Source organism: Aquila chrysaetos, chromosome Z (assembly GCF_900496995.4).
Source record: "Aquila chrysaetos chrysaetos chromosome Z, bAquChr1.4, whole genome shotgun sequence".
NCBI lineage: Eukaryota > Metazoa > Chordata > Aves > Accipitriformes > Accipitridae > Aquila > Aquila chrysaetos.
The window spans coordinates 11,637,030-11,664,870 of NC_044030.1; the positions used below are offsets into that span (position 1 = coordinate 11,637,030).

General features: G+C 43.8%; 1 protein-coding gene across 4 annotated transcripts in view; it reads right to left on the reverse strand.

Moving 5' to 3' along the window:
* Nucleotides 1–304: 304 nt before the first annotated feature.
* LPAR1 (lysophosphatidic acid receptor 1) overlaps nt 305–27,841 on the reverse strand; it is a 78,366-nt gene continuing 50,829 nt past the window's right edge. For all 4 annotated transcript variants that reach the window (XM_030005243.2, XM_030005241.1, XM_030005244.2 and 1 more), the window contains exon 4: nt 305–5,950. In XM_030005243.2, the coding sequence (XP_029861103.1) occupies nt 5,649–5,950 (302 nt within the window). In that variant the 3' untranslated portion in view covers nt 305–5,648. The remainder of the gene's footprint in view (nt 5,951–27,841) is intronic.

Genomic DNA, 27,841 nt, shown 5'->3' on the forward strand with positions numbered 1-27,841 from the left:
CAGGTTTGTTTCATCTGTGCAGGAAAACTTTTCTATGTAGCAACAAAAGGAGGCCTGACGTTAAAAGGTGCAAATGTGGACTTGAAAGGAAGGAAGGTGGGCAGGTAGGAATCAGGAACAGAACTGATTATTAAGTGATTTACTTGAAATAACCCACCCCTTCATTGTCCCTGTGTTTCATCCGTATGCTGTCTCCTGGAACAGACCGACCCATGCCTCTACACAGACATGCTTTTTGAGTAATTCCCCTCCATATCCAAAACACCAGCTCTCCCAACGAAGGGTATTTCTTGCACACTCCACATTACACATGCTAAATACTTTATTGTACTAGATACAACCTCTAAACATTTACAGTAAGTGCACTTAATAGCAAAATTGTTTGCCAAACCTCATTGGCTCTCTCCATACTTGTGAGTGAGAAACATGGTTTTGTTTAAACAGGAAAACAAATGAACAGATTCCTGAGTCTCCCACATACACTTCTGGTTATCAGAAGTTTATCACAGGCAAACGGGAACATTTCATGGAGGCTCTTGCTAAAATCTGGCAGCTTATTAGTGGGCTGGATTTCCATGTACCACAGAAGACAGCAGCATAGTTCAATATCCTTGGGTTTTGGTGTTGTTTTTTTTTTTTTAATATCAACCTCTTTTTTTCTCCTTGATAGACTTAGAAAACTGGAGCTGGGTGAATAACTTTGTGGAAAATCCTCTAAGAGAAGAAAATGGGAGGAAAGAAAAGGAGCCTTTTTCTTGAGCCGGCATGGCTGCACAGGTGAGAGAGTTAGTACTCTTTAAGCTATCTATTGGAAGTAGCCTTTCCAATCAAACCGTAAAGCCTGGGCAATTCGGCTGAACAAATGAGACTGCAGTTGCAAATTCCCTCCATACAGACACTAGCGTATAGCACAGACTGATTGCTAACGGCAAGAACTGACAGGAAAGGACACGACAGGTAGACTTGCAATTGCAAATTGCTCAACAGGAAAGCCCTTAAGAGGACCAGAAAGGAAAAGCCTGTATTTGGGTTACATTACTTCTGCAGCAGGTGGAAAAGAGCCAGTCCACTAAGGCTGACCTCTGCCAGCTCCATCCTGTCTCATGGTCAGAAGAGACCCAAAGGAATGACAGGTGCAATGAGGACGGGGTCACGCCTTGGCGTGGGGCGGGGATGATGCCCTAGAGAAACACCTTTGCCAGCTCTGCTTTGCATCACCTTGATTCACAGTGATAGACAGGCTATGGTTGTTTGTATCAAAGCCTCTCCATCTGGTGGTGTCTTCTTTAATCCCACCTGGGGAGAACAATCTGCTGGGTTGGCTTTTATTTCTTTCACAGAAAAAGCAGCATGGTTTTAGTCCGTGGGAACCTGCTGCAGCGAGAACAGACAGAGCTGGTGGTGGCAGCGTCGCAGAGAGCAACCCCAGATGGCTTTACACTAGTTAAGCCTGGTATCTGGTAGCATTCTTTTGGGGCAACATGCAGGTCAGAAGCTACAAAACCTGCTTCAAAAGCAGAGCCCACTTGAGTTTCCCATGACAGATTCCTTCTGGGACCCAGACTGGCCATGGCCAATCCCCCCCGACCACCAAAGAGGTACAGACCAGAAGACATACTCCTCAGAGTGACCCGAAAAGTTTTATCTCAGTGCAATGCCATACTGGGACAAATTTATGCTGATATTGAAAAGTTACTTGGAGGGGAAGCAGAACTAAGATACTGGACCTAAAAATATATCCTTTCCTCTTTGACACCCAAGTTACCCAGGCTTAGTTTGCACCATGAGCATAGCATGCCTGCCCTTTCTTTTTCACCAAGTGACCTATGTCAAGCCTTCGCTGCCAGTTTGTTCAAGCAGTGCCACAGCTGTGACTAGTTGGGAAAGACATAGTTAAAAAACCAATGGCGGATCTTGGGGCAACTATTTAAAAACGCTGTTACTGCTGCACTATGGACAGACAGGTGTGCTTGGTTTTAGGAATCACTGAAAAAGCTCTTAATTGGTCTGCCCTTTCTCCCTGTGCCAGCTATCTGCCCAGCTTTGAGCATCCCAGTTAGCAGCCAGCATGAAGTTACCAGGAGATCTCAGAGAACATGGAGCAAAAAAAGGGTTGACAAGAAATGCAATGTGTGTCAAACACAGAATATATTTTCAACTTTTCATGTAAATGCTGTGATTAACAGCTCTGTGGACCAATGGGTCACCCAGCCTCTCTAAATGTGATCACAACAGGGAGTTAAAATTCTACTTAATAATCCTGTATTGAAAGACAATCTTTTCAATTAGTTTTCAGACTTGTGCTTCCATTGAAAAAACAAAGTAGGAAAAACACATTTTTTTTGACCTGCGAATGATTTAATCAACCATATTTCTTTTAATACACAACTCCCCAACTCTACAATTGTTGAAACAAACACCATTACATTTGAACTTCAAGAGGATTTACTTGGACCAGAGGCAGCCAGCAACAGAAGAATTTTAATGACTGTGGGAGGATCATTGGTATTTTAAGAAGCTTCTAAAACCTTTTGAAAGATTTGAGATAAGTAAAAATAAGTGGAGCAGGTTTTTTTCCCCTAAGTACTTTGCACCATGTTTTCACATAGCAAACTGAGTTCTAGAACTGCACAATGAACCTGGAAAATCTGAACGGAGAAGCAAAAGTTAAAAAAAAAATCTGAGACAAAACCAAGTGGTTTGGGAACCACACTAAAGAAGAGAGCAAATGAATCCTTCTATTCCCAGCTCTGGTTTTTATTCTTTGCTCACAGCAGCTTTAATTTCATTAGCTTGCAAAGAAACACTCAATCCACAGATCAGATTTCTCAAGGATATAGGGAGATCATGTCAACAAAACAAAGCACTAATTAAATTTTTAAACAGCAGCCACATGCTCAGTGAGTTCCTCTAGTGGAATCGTACAAGCAACATTCACATCCTGTTGCCTTTGATCGAAAGCATTGCACTTCACCTTTTAGAAAAGAAAAAGCCACCTGCTGCCAGAAGCGCTCCTGGATTAATCTACCCCATGACTGAAATTTAACTGCTGTTAAGCGTTCAAAAGGTCCAGCTTCTTGAATTGTCGAGTGCCTCCCTGGAGAAGGGCTGATCGGTGTACCTGGGCAGCAACTCCCACCTGTTGCAATTACAATGAGAAAAGCCTCTTTGGGCATCCATCTTCACCCTCTGCACCCACCCATGTGTCATGAACAATCACAACCCTGGTTTAAAATTATTCACCTACAGCTTCTCCAAAATCACCACAGTAAACGAGGGTGAATGATTTGCTGCTATTTCTTAACATCATCTTCCCACCCTATCCAGGAGAGATTTGATAAAGAGCATGCAAACAGCAGCAACAAGGTCACTTGGAAAGGGCAACCCTCTCCCCACCAAAAAGTGTCTATGATGTCCTTTTGTGGGGAAATTCGGGACAGGAACAAGTGCTCTCCATGGATCCAGGGAAGAAAGCAACTCCGAGCACTCTGAAGAAAAAGAAATTGTTTTTCAGCCAGGTGTCCCCTGTCTTTGGAGGCACTCTTACCCTCTCCTTTCTTCTGCTTACCTGCGCCAGCTCAAACATCATGCAGGCACTAAAAAATTTAGGAGTGGCTTAGCAAGCAGATGCTTTTAAATAAAAAAGTTCATACAGCCTGTTCTTCTCTTTCTCAGTAGTTATGTGGATATAAAACGAATCAACTTACATTCACTTGCTCTCAAACGCAGTCAGAAAAAAGAGCTGTTTGCCCAAAGCAAGTGCAACATTCAATACCTCGGTCAACTGGCAGATAACACTGTGTTTATCCTCTCTGCCCACTCCCTCTTCCACATTGTCCACACAAATTTGGCTTGACAGTACAGGTGAATTTCAGTTTTACTGAAAGCAGTGGCAAAACTCTCACTTTATTCAGTGGAGACAGGTTTTGCTGACTTGCTGCTCTTCCCTCCCTCAGCAAGGAATTGTCTTTTCCAAGCAATTTTATGCTTGAAAGTGTAAAATCCAAGCACCTCTTACAAGCAAGAGATGCTAAAAACTCTGCTTTTTGGTGGGCTGACCCTACCTCTCCATTTCTTCCCTGCCCAAATAGGAGAATATTGTCCCTTGTGTTACATTCCAGTACGGTACATTGAAGGATACACCTCTGATTTTTGTTTTGTTTTGTTTGTTTGTTTTTCTTTGTTATAGAGGCAAATTACAATGAGGAAAATGGCCCCAGGAATTTACTGTTGATATATTTTACATTGTTAGGAGAACACGCAGTTTCCCAGAGAAAGGTCCCAAGTTTTTTATCAGCAAGATCCCATCTTTGATCATATTTACCCCTATCAAGGAGTTTTGATTAATGTCACTGCTTCTTGGTAACCAAGATTCACACAAGTGGCATTCCTCCTCAAAACAGCCATATATGAAAAAATCCATCTGTTAGCTTAGCTATTGATAACATGTGGCTGTTATATTTAGCACGGTCCGGTCATTTGCAATAGACAACTACCTATGTTGTCTTGACTTTACAAAGTAAAATTGTACCTTAGTAGTTCTTAGTAGCCCACTGCTTTTGAAATGAAGGGTACATCATTTAAAAGATACCTTACAAACATTTCTCAGTGCAAAAATGCAGAAGATGTTTTGTTTTCAATTACAAGAAAGGTTCCATAAAACCGCATACATTTTTTTCACATTAAAAATTCCTTTGCTTTCCACCATGAACAAGAAAAGCATTCCAATGCCATAAATACTTTTTTTTTTTTAGATCTATCAACCTGACTGTAGCCCTTTAAGAGCATTAGGGATTTGTCCTACTTTAAGAACTTGTTCATGAAAAACTTGGGACCCCTCACATGTTACACATTTCATACCGCACTTCAAAGAAGAACGTTAAATACCTTGTAACTAGAGTACTGTTTATTTCATAATCTAAACAAACACTGGAATACAGTCTATGCTTTTCTACTTTCCTGCAGACTTTACAACGAGCTTTTTTTTTTTTCATAATTAAAACAATCTGCATACACACAGAACATGCATGCCCTCTAACAGCAGTAATGAAGGTAAGAAGAGTCAGTTTCCATCATCTTCTTGTTGCCTGTATTAGAAAAAAATACTTTTTTTTTTACTGTAGTTATGGCAGTGTGGCTAAGGATATGAAGACTAGAGCACAGTTTTACTCCCTGCACAGAAAATGTTCATCACAAGCATGCTGATGGTGATAAATATTACATGTCTATTAAATGATAGGCATACTTTTATCCCCTTTACTCCCTTTTTAAAAAGACTAAGTGGCTACATGTAAATGCAGTGAAGCAGGTATAAGCTTAATTAATCAGAGTTGATTCAGACTGGCACCAAGATGCAGCGAAGTCTGACAAAGTCTCAGCAAGGCTTTCCATGGGCTATCGATGAGCTCTGCCACAAGGCATCTGCCTTCTACTTTTTGAAAGTAGAAATCAAAGGCCTTGCAGCACGGCCAGTCCTGCGGACGGGATGGACTTCTCCGGTGTGTCGGGCTCCCTGGAAAAGAAGCACTTGTAGTCCATTAGTGTTTGAGAAAACCTTGTGAGTGGGTTACCTTCCCTGGGGCCATGCACCCACCCCACTCCACGGCGTAGCCTGCTGCTCTTTGTCGGCCACGCGGCCGGCTGTGGTTTTACACCACTGAGTGGTCATTGCTGTGGACGCCAGCCAGGATGGTGTGGTTGAGCGAGGATGCCGACCGGTCCGAGCCTTCGGTGGGGCCATTGGCGCTCTCGCTGCGCTGGCAGCAGAGGATCTGCTTGAAGGTTGCGCTCATCTCCTTGTCCCGGTAGGAGTAGATGATGGGATTCATGGCAGAGTTGAACTCTGCCAGGAGCAGGAAAAATTTTTCATAGGCCAGGACGTTGCACTGGGGACAGCAAACATCGAGGAGCAGCAAGACTAATCCCGGGGTCCAGCAGATTATGAAAGCACCTATGAAGAGAAAGAGCGGACAAAACACAACAAAACCCACAAATATACTAATGCACCATTACTCATCAAAGCACTATGAGAACCACCCAACTGGAAGTGACAATTGTTAATTTTCTCTTTCAAGAGTATCGTTCCCACACTATTTCTTCACCGACCTGATGAGAAGGACACTTTTTAAAGATCTGTAAATGGTTATGGGCAGCACATCAGAAGAGCAAGACATTCCCCCCCACACTCACCATGTGAAACTCTGCTTGGCAAATACATTTGCATTTAAAGTTGATAATGAGGAACATTTTTTCCCTTCAGCTAGAGACCTCTGACTAATCAATCTCTTGATCAGGAGAAACAATGCTGCAATTCTCAAACTAATAACAACAAAGAAAACCTTTCTGTGAGTGCTGTGACTGAAGCATCAGTAATAGAAAAAGAGTGGTGCAGGCAGCAATTCTCAAGAAAAAGAAAGCCTGGGTCTTGTTAATCCATTTCAGCCCCATTATGTAATGGAAAGTCCTAAACACACATCCTTCTTGCACTGAAATGCCATCCTTCAACAGATCTACTTCTTTTCTTAGGGCTCTATTCAATAGAAATTCAGAGGCTCCTCAGGCTTCAATAGTGTAAATGCCAAAGAGCCTTACCCTGATTAAAATGCTTCCCCCTCCTTTCTCTGCTTTTCAAAGCTCTGAGGGGAATAAAGCCCAGAACAAAATTCAGAGTTAAATGCAGAAATGAAATCCAATGCCTTGCACTTTATTTGGAGTACTGAGTTAAACGAAGATGATAACTCCTTGCAAGGTTAAAGAGGTTTTAAATATAAGCACTGCTAGGGAAGCCCTTACACACCCACCAATCATGCCAGAATGAAGACAGTGCTCCTGAGATTTTCCAGGCTGACATGCTTGACTGAGGTGGAAACCAAGGTCTTATCATCAGTGGGCAGCCTAAGTGCAGGCAGCAGCAATAAGGGCTTCCCAGCACTACCCAGTGAGTGCTGTTTTCAGACAGGTTCTCCTGTCACTGTGGTATTTATTTGTTAACATGCTGCCTCTGTTTTTTCTGCAGTGATGCTCTCTGTAGGTCTAGCAGCTGACTACAGTCAGTTTCCACGGCACACAGACTTTTTGCTGTGCCTGCCAAGAAGGTGCCAGCTATTTCCAGCTTGGGCAGTGGCAACTGTAACCTGTGCAAGACACCTTTCTGTTTGGATACCAAACCTGCCTAGATCAAACAGAAGAACATTTTCCAAAGGGCTTTGCAAACACGCAGGGTGTGCCAGGCTACAGACACTGGTTGCCAACCAGGCAACCACACACAGGCTTTCTACATATCCAAAAGCAGCCCTAAACTGAGCTTGCTTGCAACTGATGGTGCCACAGTGCCACTCAATGCCTATCACTTTGCCAACCAAAAAAGCTCGCAAAGGGAAGGAAGCTGGGAGGCAAACTGCCAGCTGCCAGTACAAAGCACCAACATGTTTGGCCAAATGACTTTGTTAGGGTATGGCAGCAATTTTACAGCATAGGGATGAAACTCTCCCACGCTGAGGTGGCATCAAACACATGAATCCACTTCATAGCTTTTGTCTGCAGCTCTTTCAGATTCCAGCAGTCCTAGAAAAGAATACTTGAAACCCATGCAAAGGACTACGGTCTTTTGTCCCTTCCTTGTACCTGTTCCCAGAAGAGTAGCAAACTGCATCTCTTTATTTGCAGGATTGTCCACGTTGATACAGAGGCTGCCCTCTGCCCAGAGCAGCTCTGCTGAGCTGGTTTCTGCAGAAACAAAGCCAATCTTTCAAATTCAACCACTCACTGCTGAAACTGTGCGTGTTGTGTTCAACCTCCTAGCTAGCGAGGCAGCAGTGGACTTTGTTCCAGCTTGAGCATGTATTTTCTTCATTACAGGCTGCCTCGGGAGAACAACATCAGAGACGGGAACACTGCAAGTCATGGGATCTACAGTCAAGGACAAAAGACGATGACAGCATCCTCACCAGGCCTGTAGCAGAAAAGTCCAATGTGGGAACAATGGAGCTGACAGGAAAGCTCTCCTAGCGTTGTTCAAAGTTGCAATTGAAAGCTTCCAATTTTCCAACAATTTTTTTGGTTGTTTTTTTTTTTCAAATCTGTTGTTGAGAAGCTAAATATGCCAAACAGAACATTCTGTTGCTATCGTTTCTGGGTATGTTAAAAGCAGCAACAACAAGAAGCAGTACGGTGAGGCAGGTAGGCATTTACCCCTAAGAAAGCCCCAAAGTCTTTGACAACAGTCCACATGCAGGCCACTGCACTGAACACTGGTCTCAGGTGGAGTTTCTGAGCCTCTCTGAGCTCCTCAGTGTCTCATATAGGTCCAATAACCTATATGGTGAGGCTTGATGTGGTTGCACTCAAGAAAAAGTGGATGGTGGTTGAGCAAGCAACTAAATGCTCTGTGCAGCTTGTGCTACACTGAAAAAAGATAAAAACAAAAGGTTGTCTTCCCACCCAGCTCTGGAAGAAAACGGAAGTCACTATTCTGCAAGTTGTCACTCTGCTGTTCACGGCAGGCCTGGAGCTGGGTCAAAGATGTGCTGGCAGCCTGGGTGTCGAAAGGAGAAGAAACCCATGCTGCACAGCTCCAGACCTGCTTCGGTAACGTGGGCTTTCTGCTGCCCCGGCCCCCAGCCACAGGCCAGGCTGACTTTCCAACCTGTGTCCTCCACGTGGCAGTGGAGCACACAGCATCCAGGACCGCACCTTTGTGCAAACAGGGCTAGCTTCCAGCTTCTGAACAGACGGCTCACTTGTTATTGGGAAGTAAAAGCCATTGAAGCCAGTCCCATTCAGTCTAGTGGGTTTTGTCTTACTTTAGCTGCTGGGATTTTCCTAGCAAAACTTCCCACCATGCTAATGGCTCCTGTGGCTTATTAAGTTAAGTGCTTGCAAAGGGTGACACAAACAATGCCTCAGGTTTTCTCACTTGTTATTTAACTGTGAGTACCCTGGAAAATATTGGAAAGCATCACTCATGGTAAGGGCATGTTTGAGTTAGGTACAATGCAAGGAACATAAAAAATGTCAGACTCCTGTTACTTCAGATTTAGGAAACATCATCTGTTAAACATGGAACTCTTTCCCTGGAAGGAAAAAAAAGCTTGAAATTTATTTTTTCTACTTCTTACTTGGAACATTTGTCAAAGTAAAGTGATACTAAGCTAAAAGTGAGGTTAAATTCTTCCCTTTCCAGAAATCTGTTGTGCGTTGATTTCACAAAGAATGAAGATCTAAAAATATCATGTCTAACAGAATAATTAAATCCAAAAGCTTCCTGCTGCCATATACTGAAAAGCCTTAAGCATACACGAAATCTTGATGTATTTTTCTGCTCAGGAACAAAATTGAGAGCAGTCCAAAGTACAGTGTGAGTAATTTCCAGGTGCATCTTAACATTTTACAAACTTGGTCAATGTTATCCATGTTACAATGACATACAAAGCAGACCTACTGCATTCATTGAATCAAATCTTGTCATCTTTGTGGATGTGTCATTGTCATGCCATGGTACTAGAAGAGCCCAACACGCACGAATAAAATCACAGATGGTATGTCCTTCGGTGGCTGAAGAGCACTGTTGCCTGGACAGATAGAGGGGTGACACCTCCAACCCTGGCTGTCCTCAGAGGCGCTGGCACCACACAAAGCTGACCAAGCTGTTCAATTGCAGCAGAAGGAACATCCCTGTGGTGCAAAGCCAAGGTCTGCCCTGCAGTTCTGGCAAGAGAGGGCCAGGTGAGGAAGAATGCCTATCAGACTGAGGGGCGAATGACTACCCATGAGACAGGAAAGCTTGAGGGAACTGGAGAAATGGCACTGCATCTTTTAAAAAGATTTAAGGAGACAAGATGGGAAGGGTCTCTATAGACTGAGAAGCATGTTTTACAGTAGGAAATCTGAGTTACAACAAAGCAGTTGTGACACTAATATCATCTTCTGTTGCTGTGTGATACCTCTCACCCAGGGCTGAAACTCCAACTCCTCAGGCATAGCCTGTCTTGATGCGCTGTGGCAGAAATCCACTGGGGACTTTCCAATGACCACAATGTGACTACATCACATCTGTCCTGAACCCTCATCTAGCGTAGCAGTGCGAATTGTATTTCCGTGGTAGCTGGATGCTTGGAAACTCCTAGGTAAGCATGGCATGGCCTCACAGCAAGATTTGATTGCAAGAGAGTAAAAACTGTTGTGGGCAGTAGGCATATGAAACCAACCATGATAAATGACAAAAAAATGAGTGACTAGAAAAACAAAAGAGGAAACAACTGCAAAAACCAGCAGCAGAAAAGAAACAAGCTACATGAGAATAAACACCGATGAACCAGTCATTGATTACTAGGATCCCGGACTGGATGGCTACTCATAAAATTTCTCAGGTTAGCAGGTGAAGCATTTCCTAAGCAGCACTGGTGGGGTTTTTTTCGGCCTTTTGCCTTGGACAGCGTAAATCTGCTTTTATTCCATGAATGTTTATTTCCTCTAACTCACAACAGCAACATAAAAGAAGCGCTTGTGCTCCTGCCAAGTCACACACCTCTGTCCCTCAGAGGCTGCAGTGTGATGCGGCTTTTGCCAATGCACACCTATTCTGAAACACCCCTTTTCTCCTGCTTAACCATATGGTGTCCCTTTTGTGAGCCCTCTTCCACCCATCTTGGGTGTTGACCCTGACTTCGCTGATTTCTGGCATGGTCTTACACTCACCCTGCAAATTCCTCATACGCAGAAGTCTGTATGGAGGGGTAAAATATGTTAAGGGCCTCTTTTAGGGAGTGAGAGAAGAGAAAAGGGGAAAAAAGATCTTGCTTGTGTTTGCAGTTTTGTTAAGATTACAGAAATAGGATAAGGCAGAGAAGACCCACTCCAGCTGAACTGCAGGGACATTTACATTCTGCTGCTGTTGCCCATCTCCCCTTGTTCACCTGCTGTCCTCTCCAAGTCCTCTCCTGTTCTCAGAGTGGCACTTGTGATGGGTGGCTACACCACCTCTTCCACTGGGACAACGGTGACTGAGAGAGGAAAGGACACTGAGCATCACTGCCAGCTACCAACAGGGAGAAGGGTCTTGCTGTACTTTTTGCAGGCTGAAAGCAATGCTATGCTATGGGGAGAAGATTTGTTTTATTTAACAAAACCATAGCCAAAAAGGGCTACAGAAATGCCTGGGATTTTCCACATCCTGATACAATGCCACCCTCAGCAGGGAAAGCCACTTGCTATGCTAGCTGAGGAGCAAACTCAGCAGCTGCAACACAACTGCACTTCTTCATGCCCTAGCCATCTGTAAGCTGTATCAATAACCCTCCTTATCACACTACGTATTATCTTGTGCATAGCATGAATAGAGATAAGTACTGCATGAAATAGTGCTTACTTATAGCTATGTATTGTTTTCCCCAGATACAAGTATTAGAGAACAAAATCTAAAATGAATGCTGAATTATTATATATGCAAAAGATGCATGAGGATCATTTATCACGCTGTAAACATAGTGTAGGAGTAATTCTTCTAATTCTAGTCTGACATCATTTTCCCCAATTTTGCCACAACATTACTACAATATAGCTTATAGTTCTGGTGGATGAAAACACAGTTGTTGCTGTTTTTTGTAGTTTCTGCTGGAAATAGTCAATATTGGGGTAAAGTTTGCTTCCATCCATGGAATTTTTATGTGAAAAAATAAAATGTGACTACCAGATATGGACCAGATGAACAAGTGTAAAATAATCCTATGCTAAATTTGGTAAATTCTCAGAACTTCAGATGCGAAAGGCTTGACTCACAATCCACAGACTCCAAAAGGCTCGGGGAAGATGACAGTCAAAGACAGTCCGTGAAAAATACCCCAGGTGGGGGAGAGCAACAGGCAGTGTGCCAGTAAGAATGGTCTTCTTGAAAAGGCTGTTGTCAAAACCCCTTCATTTATTTAAGGTGTCTTTATTTAAGGAAGCTGTATGAATTTTGAATGAGTGAGAGATTCGTAGCACACTCCTCCTGCAGTTTTTGATTGAGTGCAAAACACTGCTTTCTCTGACCTGTGTCTGGGAAACTTTGACGCAACAGCCCCTTTGGGTTTCAAGCCAAACATTTCTCTGGTGGGACTGTGTGTGAAAGGAAGGGGGGATATCTCCAGCAGTGTAAAATAGGAAATAAGAAACAAAGCAAAGCTAAATAAAATCTACATTCATATTCATGCAACAGTATCTTACATGTACTTCTCGTAATATGATTTGGAGCAAAAGGTCCCAAGCAAATATGAGAAAATACCCAAGTAGGGGGGCATACGGGAAGATCTGGGTGGTATGAGCTATCAGCTTGTCTTTCACAACACTGCAAGTGCCCCATCCCTGGGCATCTCCATCCAAGTCTCCCCTGAGCTGAACAGCTCTGAATGTGCAGGTTATAGATAAAATCCTGACCTCAGCTCTTCCAAGTGTCTGAGCTCCTCATGAAAAGTTGACAGGTTTGCCAGATTTTTCAGTCTACTGCACCCATGGTTTGTAAAGGGATCTTTAAACAAACTGTTTCTGCTAGTACTGCATCCATTCCCCGATTTCCTACCTTTTCCACAGCTATATGCACATGCACACTCCAACCTCTTTCTGAATCCTGTTCTGCGATTTTGAGCTGTTGAGTTTCGTCAGACTTTGCACAAAATAATGCCTGGATCATGTAGGAACACAGAAATCATGTTTTGCTCCAAAACGTATTTCCCCTTCCCAGCAGGAATACAGTTATGTGTCTGCTTCAAACATCTGTCTTCACCTTTGAACTCCTGTGCACAGAATTTATTCACTGTTTAAGGCATGGCTATCTTTGTCAACAAATTACCCCCTCTCTGAGCAACCTGGCTGCTTCCCTCTTGAACCATTTATCTGTTTTAAAACATGCTAACAACTTAACATGAAAGCTTCCTTGGCACTCTGCCTGCACTCTAGCCGGGCTGGGAGGAGCAGCAAGCCTTGCCCACAAAGAGTGAAGTTCCAGTGTATGTTAGCATCACCTCATTCTGGGCCTTAATATTTAGTATTTCACCTGTGTCTGTTCATCCCTTTAATCCTCCTCCTCATCATTCCTTTCAGAAAAAATAAAATAAAAGTCAAAAACTCTTCCTAAATGAACATAAAGTCGACCACAACGGGTAGTCCTGCCAGCATACAGACTCCTTTGCTACAGGCTGGCCTCTGCTTTTCCCGTTCTCTTCCAATGCTCACATCACCACATTGCTCCTCACAATTTATCGTTTAAATACTCACTCTTACAAATCCACCACTAAAATCTTTAGGTGAAAACCCTCTTTTCAAGCCAGACACAATTGTACATCTACACCTGCTGCACGTAGGGCCAACTGAAGATACACCTGACCCACCGTGGCATTTCACAGGGTGCTGACAACAACCATCAGCCAACAACCCCATTGGCACCACTAGCCACAAGACAGCTATCTCTGAGCATGGAGATGCTCAGACAGAAAACGCCTGCAGTTGGTGGGGCTACATCTACAGCCATCACGCCTTCCTGTTTCTTGGGGTGGCTGACACCTTTGATCTTCTCTTCCTGCTTCAGTTCGCAAGCCCAGAGCAGAGATTAAAAGAGCAGGTTCCCCTTAGCAGGATTCGTAAATGGCAGCCGTGGGAGTCCTCATGAGGTCACTCTCTGCAGCACTTTGTGCTTGCCACCCGAGTGCTTGCTGCCAAGTGCTGGAGGCAGGGTACGCTGACACTTAGCCTCCTGGCTTTCCTTCTGGAGGTCCCATCTGCTGGGTGTCCTTCTACCTGGACCCTGGGTGGCCTTTCCACAGAGTGGATGTTTGAAATACCATGTGGGTCTCCAAGCCTTTGTGTATCTCTGTAGTATCTGAAGCTTCTGAAGTCTGAAGCAGTGACAGACAGAAAAGCCTGGGGAGGACCAATAACAAAACAAACCAAACTGAAGAGAAAATGAGATGTGGGCAGAAGCAAGCCGTCAGAACTGACCTGTTTATTTCATGGGTGCTCGTTAAACTCTAGCCCAGGTTAACACTTGCTTGGTGTCATTCTCTGCTTGCTGCTCGCAGTCTCTGGCCAGCTGATGCAACCACCCTCAAGTACTCCTTGGCTGACATCTCTGAACAAGAAATCAAGTGCTAATGCAAATGGAGGAGACCAGGACTGTTCTTCAACTGACACCTGCAAACCAAAGGTGTTTGAATACTTCCTTTTTTCAAACGTATGCTTGTTGTGGTTTTAAAGAATACTTTGCAAAGATGGCATGTGCAAACTGCTTTCCAAAAAGAAAAGCAAAAGCTGGAACCCATGGCAATTTATCTGCATCCATTTGAATTCCTCAAATCAAAGGTTGCTAAGGAAAAACAGAATTCGCCACTGATCTAGTGACTGCAGGAGAGAGACAGTGCTCCCCCCACTGCCCCCTGCAAAAGAAGAAAGTAAGCCTTTTATCTATAAAAAGCACTTTAGACAAAAACAGGAAGTCATAAACGCCAATGGTCAGGATTCCAACTGATTTCTAAATTCATAAAGATATGTGAAGCTAATCTCTGAAGAAAAGCCTGGCTGTTGCCAAAGCAATCTGAGTATTTATCTCTGTGTAAAGAAAGACAAACAGTAGTCCCCATGGAGTTTCGCTGTTGCCAAAAACCTGACACACAGAGGAAATTTTGCTGTCTTTTTCAACTTTCAGGCATTCTAGATGAGCCTTCATGCTCTATTGTGGACACAAATGCTCCTACAGTCCCAAATCATTGGCAGTAGCTTAGCTGGAAAACGAGCACAAAACCCCAGCTGGTAAGAGGCTCCTGAGGCTCATGGTGCTGGTCTCCCTGGGTCACGGTGACACAGAACAAAGAAAAGCAGGCAACAGATGTCTGGGGAAAATCAGAAGCAAGAAACTGCCTTTTAGTCCATATCTGACAACCTACTTGCATCTCCTAGTCCAAACTCAGCCAGGATCCTCTTGACGGGCACTAATTGCTTACGGTCATGACTTGGGGTGCCGGGTGGGGGACAGACCCATCCCTGAATGGCAAGAAGACCCTGTCCTAGGGGTCTGGGTGAGGCTTTTAGGTCCCAGACATGGGGCAGCTGGAGGTGACCAGGTCTGGTGGCAACACGAAGGTGCGTAGGCAAAGACAAGAGGTCATCCGAGGTAGGAGCGGGGCAGCTGGCGCCCCGCAGGCAGGGCTCACAAACGCAACATCGTTCTGCCTGCCTCTGCAAGGTCTGTTTAGCGTGCTTGGGACTTGGGTGTTTCACTGCTTTTCTAGCACCTGCAGTTTTCAGTCACAGAAAAATCATTCACGGCCATGTTGAAAAAACCCTGTTTTGCCCACTTTTCCTTTGGAAATCCATATACCCCCTGTACCCTCTGGTACTTTCCCAAGGACGGTCACAATGCTACACTCAAACAATACAGTTTGTTTAGCAGATTTCAAACAACTTTGGTACACAAGATTGTTTAATTGTATTTTCTTTTGTTGTTAAGGACATTAAGTGTTACTGGTATTATGTTTGGATAAGCTCCAGTTGCAACACAAGTTTCCAAATGAATCATGGGTGGATGCAATTTAATATGTAAAGGACTGCTTTGATTCTTACATAAGATGAAACTAGTAATATTAGAAGGAAAATACCAGCCTCTATCTTCTTCCTTAATAGGAATAAAATTTGTTTCTCCCATGCTAGTACCAGAGTGTGACTAGGAGAAAGTGTTACAAAAAGGTAGAGATACTTAAAATGGCTGTATTAAATACCAGCTCTACCTCAGCTGCAAGAAAACTGTGTGTGCTTTTGTTTTTATATAGCCATACTGCAATTTATCTGATTATAGCTAGCTGGTTGAGCTGTGGTAGACACCCCTCAAGGGAACTGCATTAAGACCAGTTACACAAAACAGTTTTAAGAAGCAGAATCCAGTGTGACAGCTGTGCTCCTCTGGGAAAACTAAGAGCATGAGCTCTGGAGTGAAGTGGACAACAGGGAAAAAGCCCTCTTGCTTAATGGGATATCACTCCAGAATAAATCTTCCTGGAAAATCAGTCTGTCTTTTGGATGTGTTAGGATAGCCTCCTCCCCCAAAAGACCTTCTACTGCGCATCTGAATGTTAATAAATCAAAATACTGCCTTAAAGCAGAAGCAGCCTTGGACAGACTGTACACAAACAACAGCACTATGGTAAGTCACCTGTACACCTCACCACCCAAGCAGTGTCAAGGCCGTATGGACGTTGCTCAGGCTATCAGACTACCAGTGAAGCACCTACAAATAGCAATGATAGAAACAGAGGGATAGCAGCAGACATGGCAATGCACTTCACAAGAGAAGCACTGAGTGAAGAAGCTCCCAAATTTTGCTCATGGTAAGTATATACTGGCAGCTTATCAGAAGGGTAAATTCCAGGTTTTAGCACTTAATTCTATATCTACTCCTTTAAACCTGTATAGATGAGGCTGATAACTTGTGCAGAAAATACGGCTTTTGATCTATATTTCTACGCTGAAGATGAGATACGGTTTAAAGGGATGCAGCTACCTCTTGATTCTCACAGATGACTCTGAATTTCCTTGGAATATCTAATTTTCCCTGTCTGGACAAGATGCCATCATACCGTAACTTATGTCTTAGGTGTCAGTGAGAATGAAAGGTTAGTATTTTATCAACTTCTACGAAGCCAGTCTCTGTATTCATTAAAAATACTATCATGCAGAAAGAAGCATTGCAGCAGTGTACAGTAGGTACTTTTTTCCCTGTCAGAAGCATGTTTGCCATCCTGCAGCATATAATATTACTGCAGTAATGACAGTATTTCCCATACTTAGAATGGGAAATACAGTGAACAAGTCTGGCAATGTTTTATGGCTGGTGGTAAATATCTGGATCCCAGTGGCAGCTTCTCTGTGATTTCCTTTGTATTTACCATTACAGAATCTACATTGATTTAAAGTCTTCAGGCAAACACAAAAGACAGCATTGATAAAATTTAGCCTTTATTTCAACTCATAGCTTCAAGAATCACATTACCAAGCCATGCATTACACTGGGGAAAAAAAGGTGTGGTGTGTCTTCAGCTAGCCCTTTCACCAGTACACAGCTGTGGAAAACCCTGGGAACACAGCTATTGGGGGAGTGATACTTTGCACAGTTCTGTTTTATATCATTAGGTGAGGACAAGCAGGCAAAAAACAAAGCAAGAGAAAAAATCAGAATGCGTTAGACACCCTCATCACTACAAACGAGGGAACCCCAGTCTCATCTACTTAAAGGGTTAGCCATTAAAACAGCTTCTGGGTTAGATGAGTTATGCGTCCTCTCACTATGACTGAGTTACCCCACATCTTGTGCATTTATCGGAGATGTGAGTTTGATTTGGCATACTGAACTGATCCTGGTTTTTCAGCTGGTTTTCAGGAACAGTGCTCTACCTTTGGCAGTCTGCTCTCCCGTTCTAAATTTAACCCCTGCTAAGCAAAGTATGACACCTAAAAGTGTCCAAGAATAGTGCTTGCCTTTCAGCTACTGTGTTAGCACCACATCCTGTGTCACTGTGGTTTAAAGATTTCTACATAAATGGCCTCTGAAACCATAAAAAAGAGCACTATCATAGTATTTTGAAGGTTGCTCAATCTGCATGTTTCTGAGGATGTGACTCCTTTGACCTCTGGCACACAGTTTGCTCCAGTGTCCCCATAAAAGACTGTAGATTTTGGCTATGATAAAAGAGAACAATAATAATAAAGAAAAAGAAAAGCAGCACTAAGTCTTCTCTTTCAGTTCACTTACTCCCACCTACTCATGAAAGAGCAATTGTATTGCAGCAGAATACTTTCAATGCCAAAACGGGGCTGATTCCCAGCCACCTTCATCTCTTTCAGGGGTGTTCATGAGAAGTGCCAGACAAAGGTCATTTAAATCTAGACCCTATCTACCAAGCAAGGAAGGAAGAGGCGTTAACATTGCTGCTTTCTCTGTAGCATGCCTTGACTGCAGCTTGGCTTTGTCCTTGGTCTTCTACCGCTGGGCATGAAAGAGCCATCTCTGTTCCCACTGAACTCCCGGCCTCTCTAATGAGACTGCCAAAGACAACAGTAATTATTTTCTACTGTCACCTGCCTTCAGACTAAAGGTGAAGCCAACTCGTCTCTCACAGCGACACAGAGAAGGCAAGCTGCTGCGAGGGCAGGGCTCGTGGCTGTGCTCAGGCAAGCGCTCCCCAGGGACATGCCGGGGAGCATGCTGCTTCTGCAGGGCAAGGACTTGAAAATTTTTCCCTTTTAGCACTCTCTGCTTGCCAGGGACTTCAGTCCTCAAGGGATATGGGATCTAAATGCCATTCAATGTAAAATCTTTGGCAGTTAAAAATGAAACCCTCTAGAAGTTTTCAAAATACAAAAGATATTTTAAACTGTTCTCTGAGATGCTGACCAAGCCAATCTAGTAACAATTTACCTCACCATTACGTATGGCAGGGCAGCACTTTACTTTTTAAAATAACCACTAATAACAGTTCAATCAGATGTGGGAGATCAGCTACGTACAGTGCAGGCCACACCAATGGCTGCCAGAGGTAGAAGATACCTGTGAAAGCATTTGCTTCACACTTGGAAAGCCTGAGACTGCATGAAGAGAATGACAAAGCAGTGGCATCCAATAAGCAAGCCTGATTTGTTCTGCATGCTCTGAATGGCCCTTAGATCTGTTTAATCCCTTCCAATTGACCCCGCATGCTATGCCCACCGGCCAAATCTGCATAGCACACTGCTTTGATCACTCCACAGGAACAGGTTCTAGATGCAGGGTTGAGCTGTCTGCTCAAAGAAAGGGGACAACATATAAGCAGGGAGCCAGCCGTCAAAGAAATTGTAACTCCACTGACTTCCAGAAGCAGTTGTAAAAACAGTCACAAATGGTACAGCTGCATTGAAAGCAGGCCTCTAAAAGAAAAACAAAAGGCTCCTCCATACTCTTTCTGTGGAAAACCACAAGAAGTTTCTGCAAGGTTATCAGTCCTCAAAAGAAGGTCTTAGTACATCGAGGCCATCTACTGTATTGCATCCTTCTGCTTGAAACAATACAGGGTTGCAATCACAGATACAGGTTGCAAAATAGAAAACCTACCTAGCATAACACCAGCTGTTGCTCCCCAATGAAAAAGGAACTGAAGGACTAAGACTGCTACCAGACCATAAAGGCAACTTCCAGCTGGATTACCTTCAGTAGCTGCACAGGTCTGCAGCTCACCTATGGGGCTGAGGAGGCAGCAAATGGACAGACAAGCAGAAGGGGTGAAACGGGGCCATGATTATTAAAAACCAACACGTCTTCAAATTCCTGCTGCCAGCTTCTGAATTGCTCCATGTTAAAAAACACCTACAGCACCAAGCAGACAGGCTGTGCCCACCGGCATTGGACAATGGTACCGGCATGCGTCCAGGAGGTGGAACCTGGAGACACAGGAAATAGTTTTATTGCAGTGCCAGCTAATTAAAGCACCTACACTGAGTACTCCTCCTCCAGCACACACCCAAAACAGTACCTGCAGGATCATTCAGATATTTTAATTCAGCACTGGTCACAATAGTTTAAGTCAGATTATTTTGGGACAGACACACTGGTATATGAATTCACAAGATTTCTAAAGTTGTTTTTTTAGCAGACATTTGTGGGCTTGCACCTAAAGCAAACAGGAAGCTGCATGAGATAAACTGAGACCTTTGAGGCGAAAGGCCCTCCATTGGGGAATTTTTGGATTTAAAAAAAAAAAAAGGCAAAAAAGCAATTAGTACATTGTAAGCAAATTGCTTGCAAAATCCTTCTACTCAGCAAAGTAATTGCTTCCAAGAAGTACCTCTGCTGCTCAAGCTCAAGTGTTCAGAAAAGAACAAAACCCCCTAATTATTCAGCAACACACTGAAGGAAGCCAATCAGAGCTGACCTCATTTTCTTTTAACCATGAAAGGAATATTGAAGCAACATTGAGGTAAGCTCCAACACAGCAGCAGCATGTAGGGGAGGCGCATAAAGGAGAAGCCCTAATACAAAGTCACATTGGCCTTTACTGGAATTCATTTAAAGCTCCTGGCGATACTTGCTAGCTTCTCACTGTTTTTCTGCAGAGCTCTGAGCAGTAGCTGTAGCAAAGCCAAGCTAGCAAAATTAGGGATGAATACAGCAAGGCAGAGAGACCATCCCAGTGCTGTAGGAAAAGACCATGCCTTTAGCTGCTTGTCTTTAACAGGCAGGCTTTGTAGCCTGGGGATTGAATACAGCTGTGTCTCAAGTAATAAAGACCCAAACCAACTAGCACAACAAGCTCCAGATCTGTAGGTTCTTACTATCTTAGCTGTTCTGCAAACTATGAAGGGAGGAGAAGGGCACAGATTTTCTGCCTCTGGTACCTTGTTGCAGAGGCAAGCAACAAGGGATGAGTCCACTTGTTACTCCTTCAAAATTAACCAGCATTCAGACTTCTTAGTCACCTGGTGATGCCACAAACATTTTTACTGGCACCAGTGCTCTCTCCGCCGTCCTGTCACCTGAATACTGATATTGTAACTGTGTCCATTAATGCTCTATCTTTGTGCAGAAGAATACATAGCTGGGAACAGGGTAATGACCAGGCAGGTCTTCCAGACTGACCTACTGCAAGTTTGATGATTATGTGGTATTTCCAGCACATATTTTTCTGAAAACACTCACTGTTTATATTTATCATTGACTACACTCCTGCCTTAAAAAGCATTTATCAGAGAAGGCACATGCAAGTTTCACCAGCTCTAATGGATGCAGCATTGGTGTACGCAACAAGGCTGAACACAGCTAGAGGTGCAGGGCAGGTAACGTGGTCTGGGCAGGACAGTCTTCACTCCCTGCCAATTTCATCAGCGTTTGGCTGATCTTATGTCTGAAGCCATTTTGCAAAGCCTGCAGCATTGGGATCCCATCTGAGTCGCTTGGGTTGGCAAGCCCCGTGCTCCAGTGCATGGGACATTGTTCCCAGTTGCGATTCAGCTGCTCTTCTCCCTTATTGACATGGCTTACGTGCCGAGTTTGCTCTCCTCCCACCTGACCCACAGCTGGAGAAGCCCACATCAGTGCCCGAACCATGGAGGTTTTGCAAAACCCGAGCTGTGCATGCCTGGGGAAGGGAATGCATGAGAACAGAGAGGCACGGGAGCACCAGTGGACCCTGCTTCCACTCCTACCCTCCCAAAACCAGGAAAGTTTTGCCCCAGCAAGTCATAAACAGTGTCAATCTCTCTCAGACAGTGCTGGCTCTTGCTTCTTCTTTGAACTGGGAACAAGGGAAGCTCCCTTGAGATTAAAGGCTGCTACTGTTGCCTGTCGCTGTGACTGTCATCTGGCATTGATGCTCTGTACATTACTGCAATCGGCCATACATTACATTCATAAAAGAAAAAAAAAAGAAGAAAAAACAGGTGCCTGTAATTGATCCACAGCCTGGATGTTCCTCACCTCCTCCTCCTCATTCTGCATCACAGAATAATACCTGTATTCATCAGGTTCACTTTGGGTAGGAGTTCAGGGTTGATGGGAGAGGGTTGAATGCAGAGATCTCCCAGGGTTCAGTCATGGCTGGCAAACACTGCTGCTAGCAGCAGGTCTGAGCTTCAATGTTGCTGCAATGTAATTATTTTGAGTAGAAAATTCAGTCGTTCACAGTAGATGGTGCAAGGTGCAAACAAGAGCAAATACATCAAAAAGCAAGGAAATGAATTTGTCTGCAAAATGCAGTACACACTGTCAGGAGGCTTTGAGATAAGCAGTGAGATGACCACATACAGTACAATGAGCACATGGAAGGGGAAAGGCAGAGGAAAGCATACCAGTGCCTGAAAGTGTGTTGCACATCACTGCAACAGATGCATGTAAACATTTGCAGATGCAATTTAAAACTTAATCTTTTCCCCTGAAATGTTCTACCGAGACATGTGTAAAACAGATGAAGAGACAACCCCAGACGTTGTTTACAGCAGAAGAGGGCCATACGTGACCTGCCACCTCTCCATCCTTCTCCCTAGCTGTGCTTTCTGAATTTCGTGACACTGTGGAAAGTTGTCCCATTAAGCCAGCATCACAAGAGCATGAGCTGTCTCCTTCCTGTGTGGAATAACCAGCAGCACAAACTTGCTGACAAAACCCTTCCTTGCCACAATTCTTAGGTAATTTTTCTGGGAACATTCATACTTAAAGCAATCTGCAACACGCTAAGCAGGGAGAAGGAAAGGAGTGTGAATTAAGGAACGGTACTGATGGCTCTCTCTGGCTCACTTAGGACTGCATGGCTTTTCAAAAGCATGTTGTTATCACAGGGCTAGAAATTATTTAATGCCACTGTGGCATTGTGTTTGTGTTGCCTTGCTTCCAGGACATCTAACTGTTTTGGGGTTTTTTTTGGTTTTTTTTGTTTGTTTGTTTTGAGGAGTGGTGAAAGCAAAAACACCAGCACGCCTCCATGCCAAGGGAAGTGACGGGACTCTGTGGGAGACCTTGCTGGAAGATGCCCTGGAGGGACCAGGAGAAGGAGCCAGAGCAGCCTCCACTTGTGGCTTCCTCTGAAAAAGGCCAAGCAGTTCACAGTGCTCCCCCAGGGAGAGTCATGGCCACCCTCCGTAACACTGCCTGGCATCACGGCATTGCCAGGGAGTGAAAAACCTTGCTCATCGGAGGCAGACCCAAGCCCCAACCCAAAGTCTCTACCCCAGCCATCTGTTGGGGTTCAGAGGCAACTGCTACGACCAGAATTTGAGGGCTCATCTTCCCAGTGCAGACCCACCACCTGCGCTAATGGGTTTTTTTCTCAAGCATTTGTGATGACTCAGGGACAGGACACAACTGGAGGCAGTTCCTGCCAATGCATCACGTGCAGACCAAAGGCACATTTATCAGCTCTTGAGTGCTCGTGACCTCTAAGCAGGTCCTGGAGCCAGAGCTGACACTGCCACAAAGAGGGCAGCTGTGGTCACAGCAACGAGGGATCCCCTGGAAAAACTCACACCAAGGGCACAAATTGCAATATGCATACACACCCTTTAATCTCAAATGATGAAAATAATCTAACACAAGTCCTCTCCATCTAAATTAAAGAACAATTCATACATGAAGTGAGCTACCAAAAAATTAAATACTTCCAGATATTTCTGTTACTGGTATCTCTCATGCTGGTTCAGGAAGTTTCTGAATCTATCACTAGCCTAGCAACTTTTCTCTCACAGCTCTTTAAAATGCTGGCAACGTGCCTTCTTTTCGAAGCACTTTGCGTTTTATTTTCCTGGGGCATGAATGATAGAGGTATTTAAACAAAGAAAATATACTTCCAAGCTTCCAAGCATGTGGACTTTTTTTTTTGTTTTTTGAAAGTGGTCAGTCCATGTCATGGAAGTGGAGGAGATGGTTTCAAGATGTGGTGACATACTTCTCTTATTATCACAGATTTCAGCACATGCAGAACTCCACCATATCACTCTATTGCAAAATCGCATACGTGCAGCTTTACAGGCAATTTTATCAGGATACTAGTGCCTTTTCTATGCACTGTAATAAGAATACTTTCTTAACAACAATAAAACTTAACTCTTTAAAACAGTATCAGAAGCCTTCTGCTTGTGTTTTTTTTGTTGGCTGTGATTTCTGCTTTCTTACACACATCTGAAGAGGCTCAATGAAATTGCTGCATCCAACAGACATTTTTCTTTCCTGTTTGACAGCAACAGCAGCAAAATGAGGCAGAGAACTTAAACTTCAAATGAGAAGAAGGATATCAAAGCTTCTCTAATAAAACCTCTGGCAAGTATAACATTTTCTTTAGTAATTTTTTTTATTTTTTGGGAGATCTGCACTCAACAGTGCAATATGTAATGGAGGTATCTTTGCAAGATTCCCTCTACTGTATGAGTCAAGGGTAACTCTTGACAGCGTGTTGATGCAGGTGACCACTCTCAAAACTTTTGGGAGAAAAGCATGTTGTTTCAAAGTGAAATGCATAAGGTACAAAGCTTATGAATGGACCACGCTCAGAGTTTTAATACATTTCATCACTGTTTTTTAAGGTCAAGACCAGGTTTTAAAATCTGGTTCATGTCTCCGCTAAGATTTCACCAACATTTGCAGTGAAATCCTGGTATTAACACAGCCAAATGCAGAACTTGTGCTTCAGCCCGCTCTGTATCCAGTTCCCTCCATTCCTGTTAAATGGAGAAGGAGATGTAAGACATTTGAGGCACTGTCATATGCACTGTCTCCTGGAAAATTGCTATGTCTGTGGCTGAACGTCACCCCTGAAGGGAAATACTCAATTCTTTCTGGATCAAGCCTTGACCGGCCATTATCTCTGTGCAATCTACTTTTTCAATTATTGATGCTCAATCAGGTCCTGAGCTTAGAACTGGAAGTATGTGGCAACCAGGTTAAAATAAAATAAAACAATTAAAAAAAAAGTATCTTTTTGGTGTTGAGTTTCCTGGAGGAGGCATTATAGTCTTCCTAGAAAAATCAAAATTTTGGGGAGCCTGGAAAAAAATGTATCCTCTGCACCCCTAACCACTGCTGCGGAGGACCTATCCCAGCCCTGCTCAGTATCTGTGGGCTCTGCTGGATGCAGAAGGAGCTACTCAAGGCAAGAAGCTCCCCAAGCCCCCGAGAATCTTAGCAGCGACAGTAAAACAACCTGTGCTGGCCAGTGGCCAAGGGCAGTGGGCTCTGTCACACCCCTGTGCCCCACTCCCTTGGACCTGCCCAGCCAGGGAAGCTGGGAAGCAAACGCCTGCCTGCCCAGCTCTGCAGGCAAGGTACTCAATACTCCTCCTGCTGAGGTAGTTCTCTCCTTCAGTCAGCGAGATAAATCAACAAGAGGGCTCAATGGTGAATATATAACTGTACTATCTTCTAAACCTTCCAAGGGAAAAATTTTAAAGTTGCATATCCAAAATTAATGGGGGATTTTTATCTATCTATTTATTTCTTTCTTTTTAATTCTTAGCAACTCAAAGTTTCCAAGGAATTCAGAATTTCTTCTGAATGTAAGCAACTTGCAGATGGGCTGCAGGGTATGAAACAGACAATTTCAGTAAAACCAAAAAAACCTAAAACATTTCAAAATCTAGCAAAAAATTTAAACAGTTCAGCAAAGGCATAGTGAATTAAGAGCTCCCTGTTAAGTAAATCATATTTGCTTGTAAAACCAACATCCATATTCATAAAAGAAATGTAAGAGGTTAAATCCTCAATGCATGTTACCAATAACAAATAGTTTGATTAGATCTACTCTTGTGGTTTAAATACACCTATTTTTAATGCACACTGGAAAAACCATGGTATTGCCAGTGGCAGGGTAAAATTGCAAGAAATTCTTCTTCCATTTCACAGCCTGGTTCCAAAAAGTCAGGAAAAAAAATTATTTGCTCTTGTTCCAGGAGTAAATCTCTATACACTGGATATTTATGCCTATGACAACGGTTTGCAGGAAGGTTGCTACACTTTGCTTTCTGGAAATAGGCCTGGAATTGCTTTTCTCTGCCATGCCACAAGCCAGGAGAGCCCAGCAGCCCAGTCTGGCTCAGAGGCACCTGAGATGGGGCCACCGCCGCTGCGGGACAGGGTGGTCCCGGCTGCGATGGCCCCGCCACATCCTCCCACAGCATCCACGTACCGTCCTGGTGGCTGGGCTGCCTCTCCGAGGTGCTGCTCCTGCCTGCCAGCTGAACGGCGGCAAGGCCCAGGGATAAAGTTATAAATAAAGAAAGGGAGTGGAGAGACGGGAACAGAGGGAGGGGAGAGGGAGGGTGGGAGAAGAATCAAAAAAATTTAAATAAAAGAAAAATCTCATGGGAAACAGCATCAATCACTAGTGTGTTCTCTGGAATGTGCTTAAAAGGTCACATTTCCTGAGTGCATGCAGCTTTATACACACCTCTCATGCTTACTTGGTGCAGCCAGCACTGTGTGTCTGAAAGCCTTCTGCTCTTTAACACCACCACACAGCAGCACACAGTAAATGCAGCACTCGGGTGTTTGATGGACTAATAGACTGAAAGTTGAAGTGTTCATCTAAAGAATGCTACGTTAATAATTTCCAGTTAATTAGTTCGCTTTGTTTATTTAAATCGACCCCTCCTCACTCTAGACTGAACTGAGCCAAGCTCTTCTGCTGGAAAGACAGAAACCAGCACAACTCATGTCATGCAGAACACTGGCTGAACAGCCAAGGATTAGACGCTGATTATCCTCAGTGAAGGACCATTTTTAATCCCCATGGTCTACAGAAGCCATATAAGCCTATTAATGAATATGCATTTCCTTTACCTTTTTTTGGGGGGGGTGACAACAATAAGAAGGATGTTAAGCTATAACACACTCTGATATTACTCTCTCCTTGTTGAAGGAGAGTAAATCCAAAATGCAATTGGAAGGCAAAGCCCGTCCACAAGGCTGAGCATCAGGCAGCAAGCAAGCAGCAGGCGATGATCCCTCTGCACCCAGCACCCCTGCACTATGTCCCACAACATTGCTTCTACACAGGGCAAGGGCTTTTGGGGAAACAGGTTGCAAAATGCAAAAATGCACAACAGGGACACACAGAGCGACGTCAAGGGGCTGAGCCGGAGAGGGATTTTTTGCAGGTGGCTGTTTCGTGCGCCTCCTGTCCCTGCAGCGCAGAGGTGAGCACCCTCCCTGGGGATGGGGACAGTGCGGGCAGGACCCCCCACCAAAGCCTAGGGAGGAGGGACCAGGGCCAGCTGCCGGATTAACAGCTGTCTCGGGGAGTCTCTATCTTCTCCCCTCACCTGGGGCTGACAGGCTTTTTCAACACAGATCTCATTAAGGCCATAGTGAGCCTGAGAAAGAAAAAAGGAAGAAACTCCTAGATCTTCATGTCTTCAGAGCTAAATCCTGCAGATCACCCTATATCTTAGCACTAGAACAAATGCAGAGCAAGTGAAAAGCCAATTTGCTTCATTTCCCATTTCGCCATGTTACCTAACAAGTACATATATTGAAATAGTAATACAAAAAATTGTAATCTCTTTAAGGAACAATGAACCCATTCCACTGCTGTATACTACAAAAGACACTTTCAAAAGATGCATTGTTGAAATAAATTCATAAATCTTCATGCAGCTCACACAAGTTCCAGAAACTATGCCAAGCATTATCAGAAATGCAATTTTTTTCTGTATTTCACAACGTACACAACGTATCAGCTTCCGTTACCAAGGTACTGCGTCTATTCCAATCTCACCTAACAGTGAGAGGTATCTCCTTTTCTCTAATATGAATTATTGACTTGTCGGCTTCGGAACAAGAAATTTAGGCAGCACATTTTCTTGGGAAATGATTCTTCAGTTTCCTAAACGCTGCTTGGTATGAACTGGCATGAAGTAAACACTTTGCAGCTGCATGCTTCAAATTAACCTTATGGGTAGTCAACCTCTGAAACAAAAGACAACACAAATTAAAATTCAACCAATTTACCTATTCATCTTGACTGAATATAAGACTCTCCTTCCTGTTGCTGTCAACCTTATAGATTTTTTTTTTTAGCCTTTAAAGCTTGTGCACCACCCCACCACATCCATCCTGCACTTTAAGATGGGAAACTCTTTCAGTAATGCACTGGCATCTGTGTGGCTTCTAGCAGCACAACCTGCATTTCAGGTGATTTCTGGCAAGTCAGGTTGAAGACCTTCAACAAGCATCTTCCATGGCCCTGAAAGGTATATCCATCTCAATGCAAACCTCCTTCTGTTTTCAACACTCACACTAGCAACTGAGGTAACTTAAAAGTTTCATTTGCGGCCAGTGCAGTTACCAAGTGGAAGCTGTGCCTTTAATATGGCA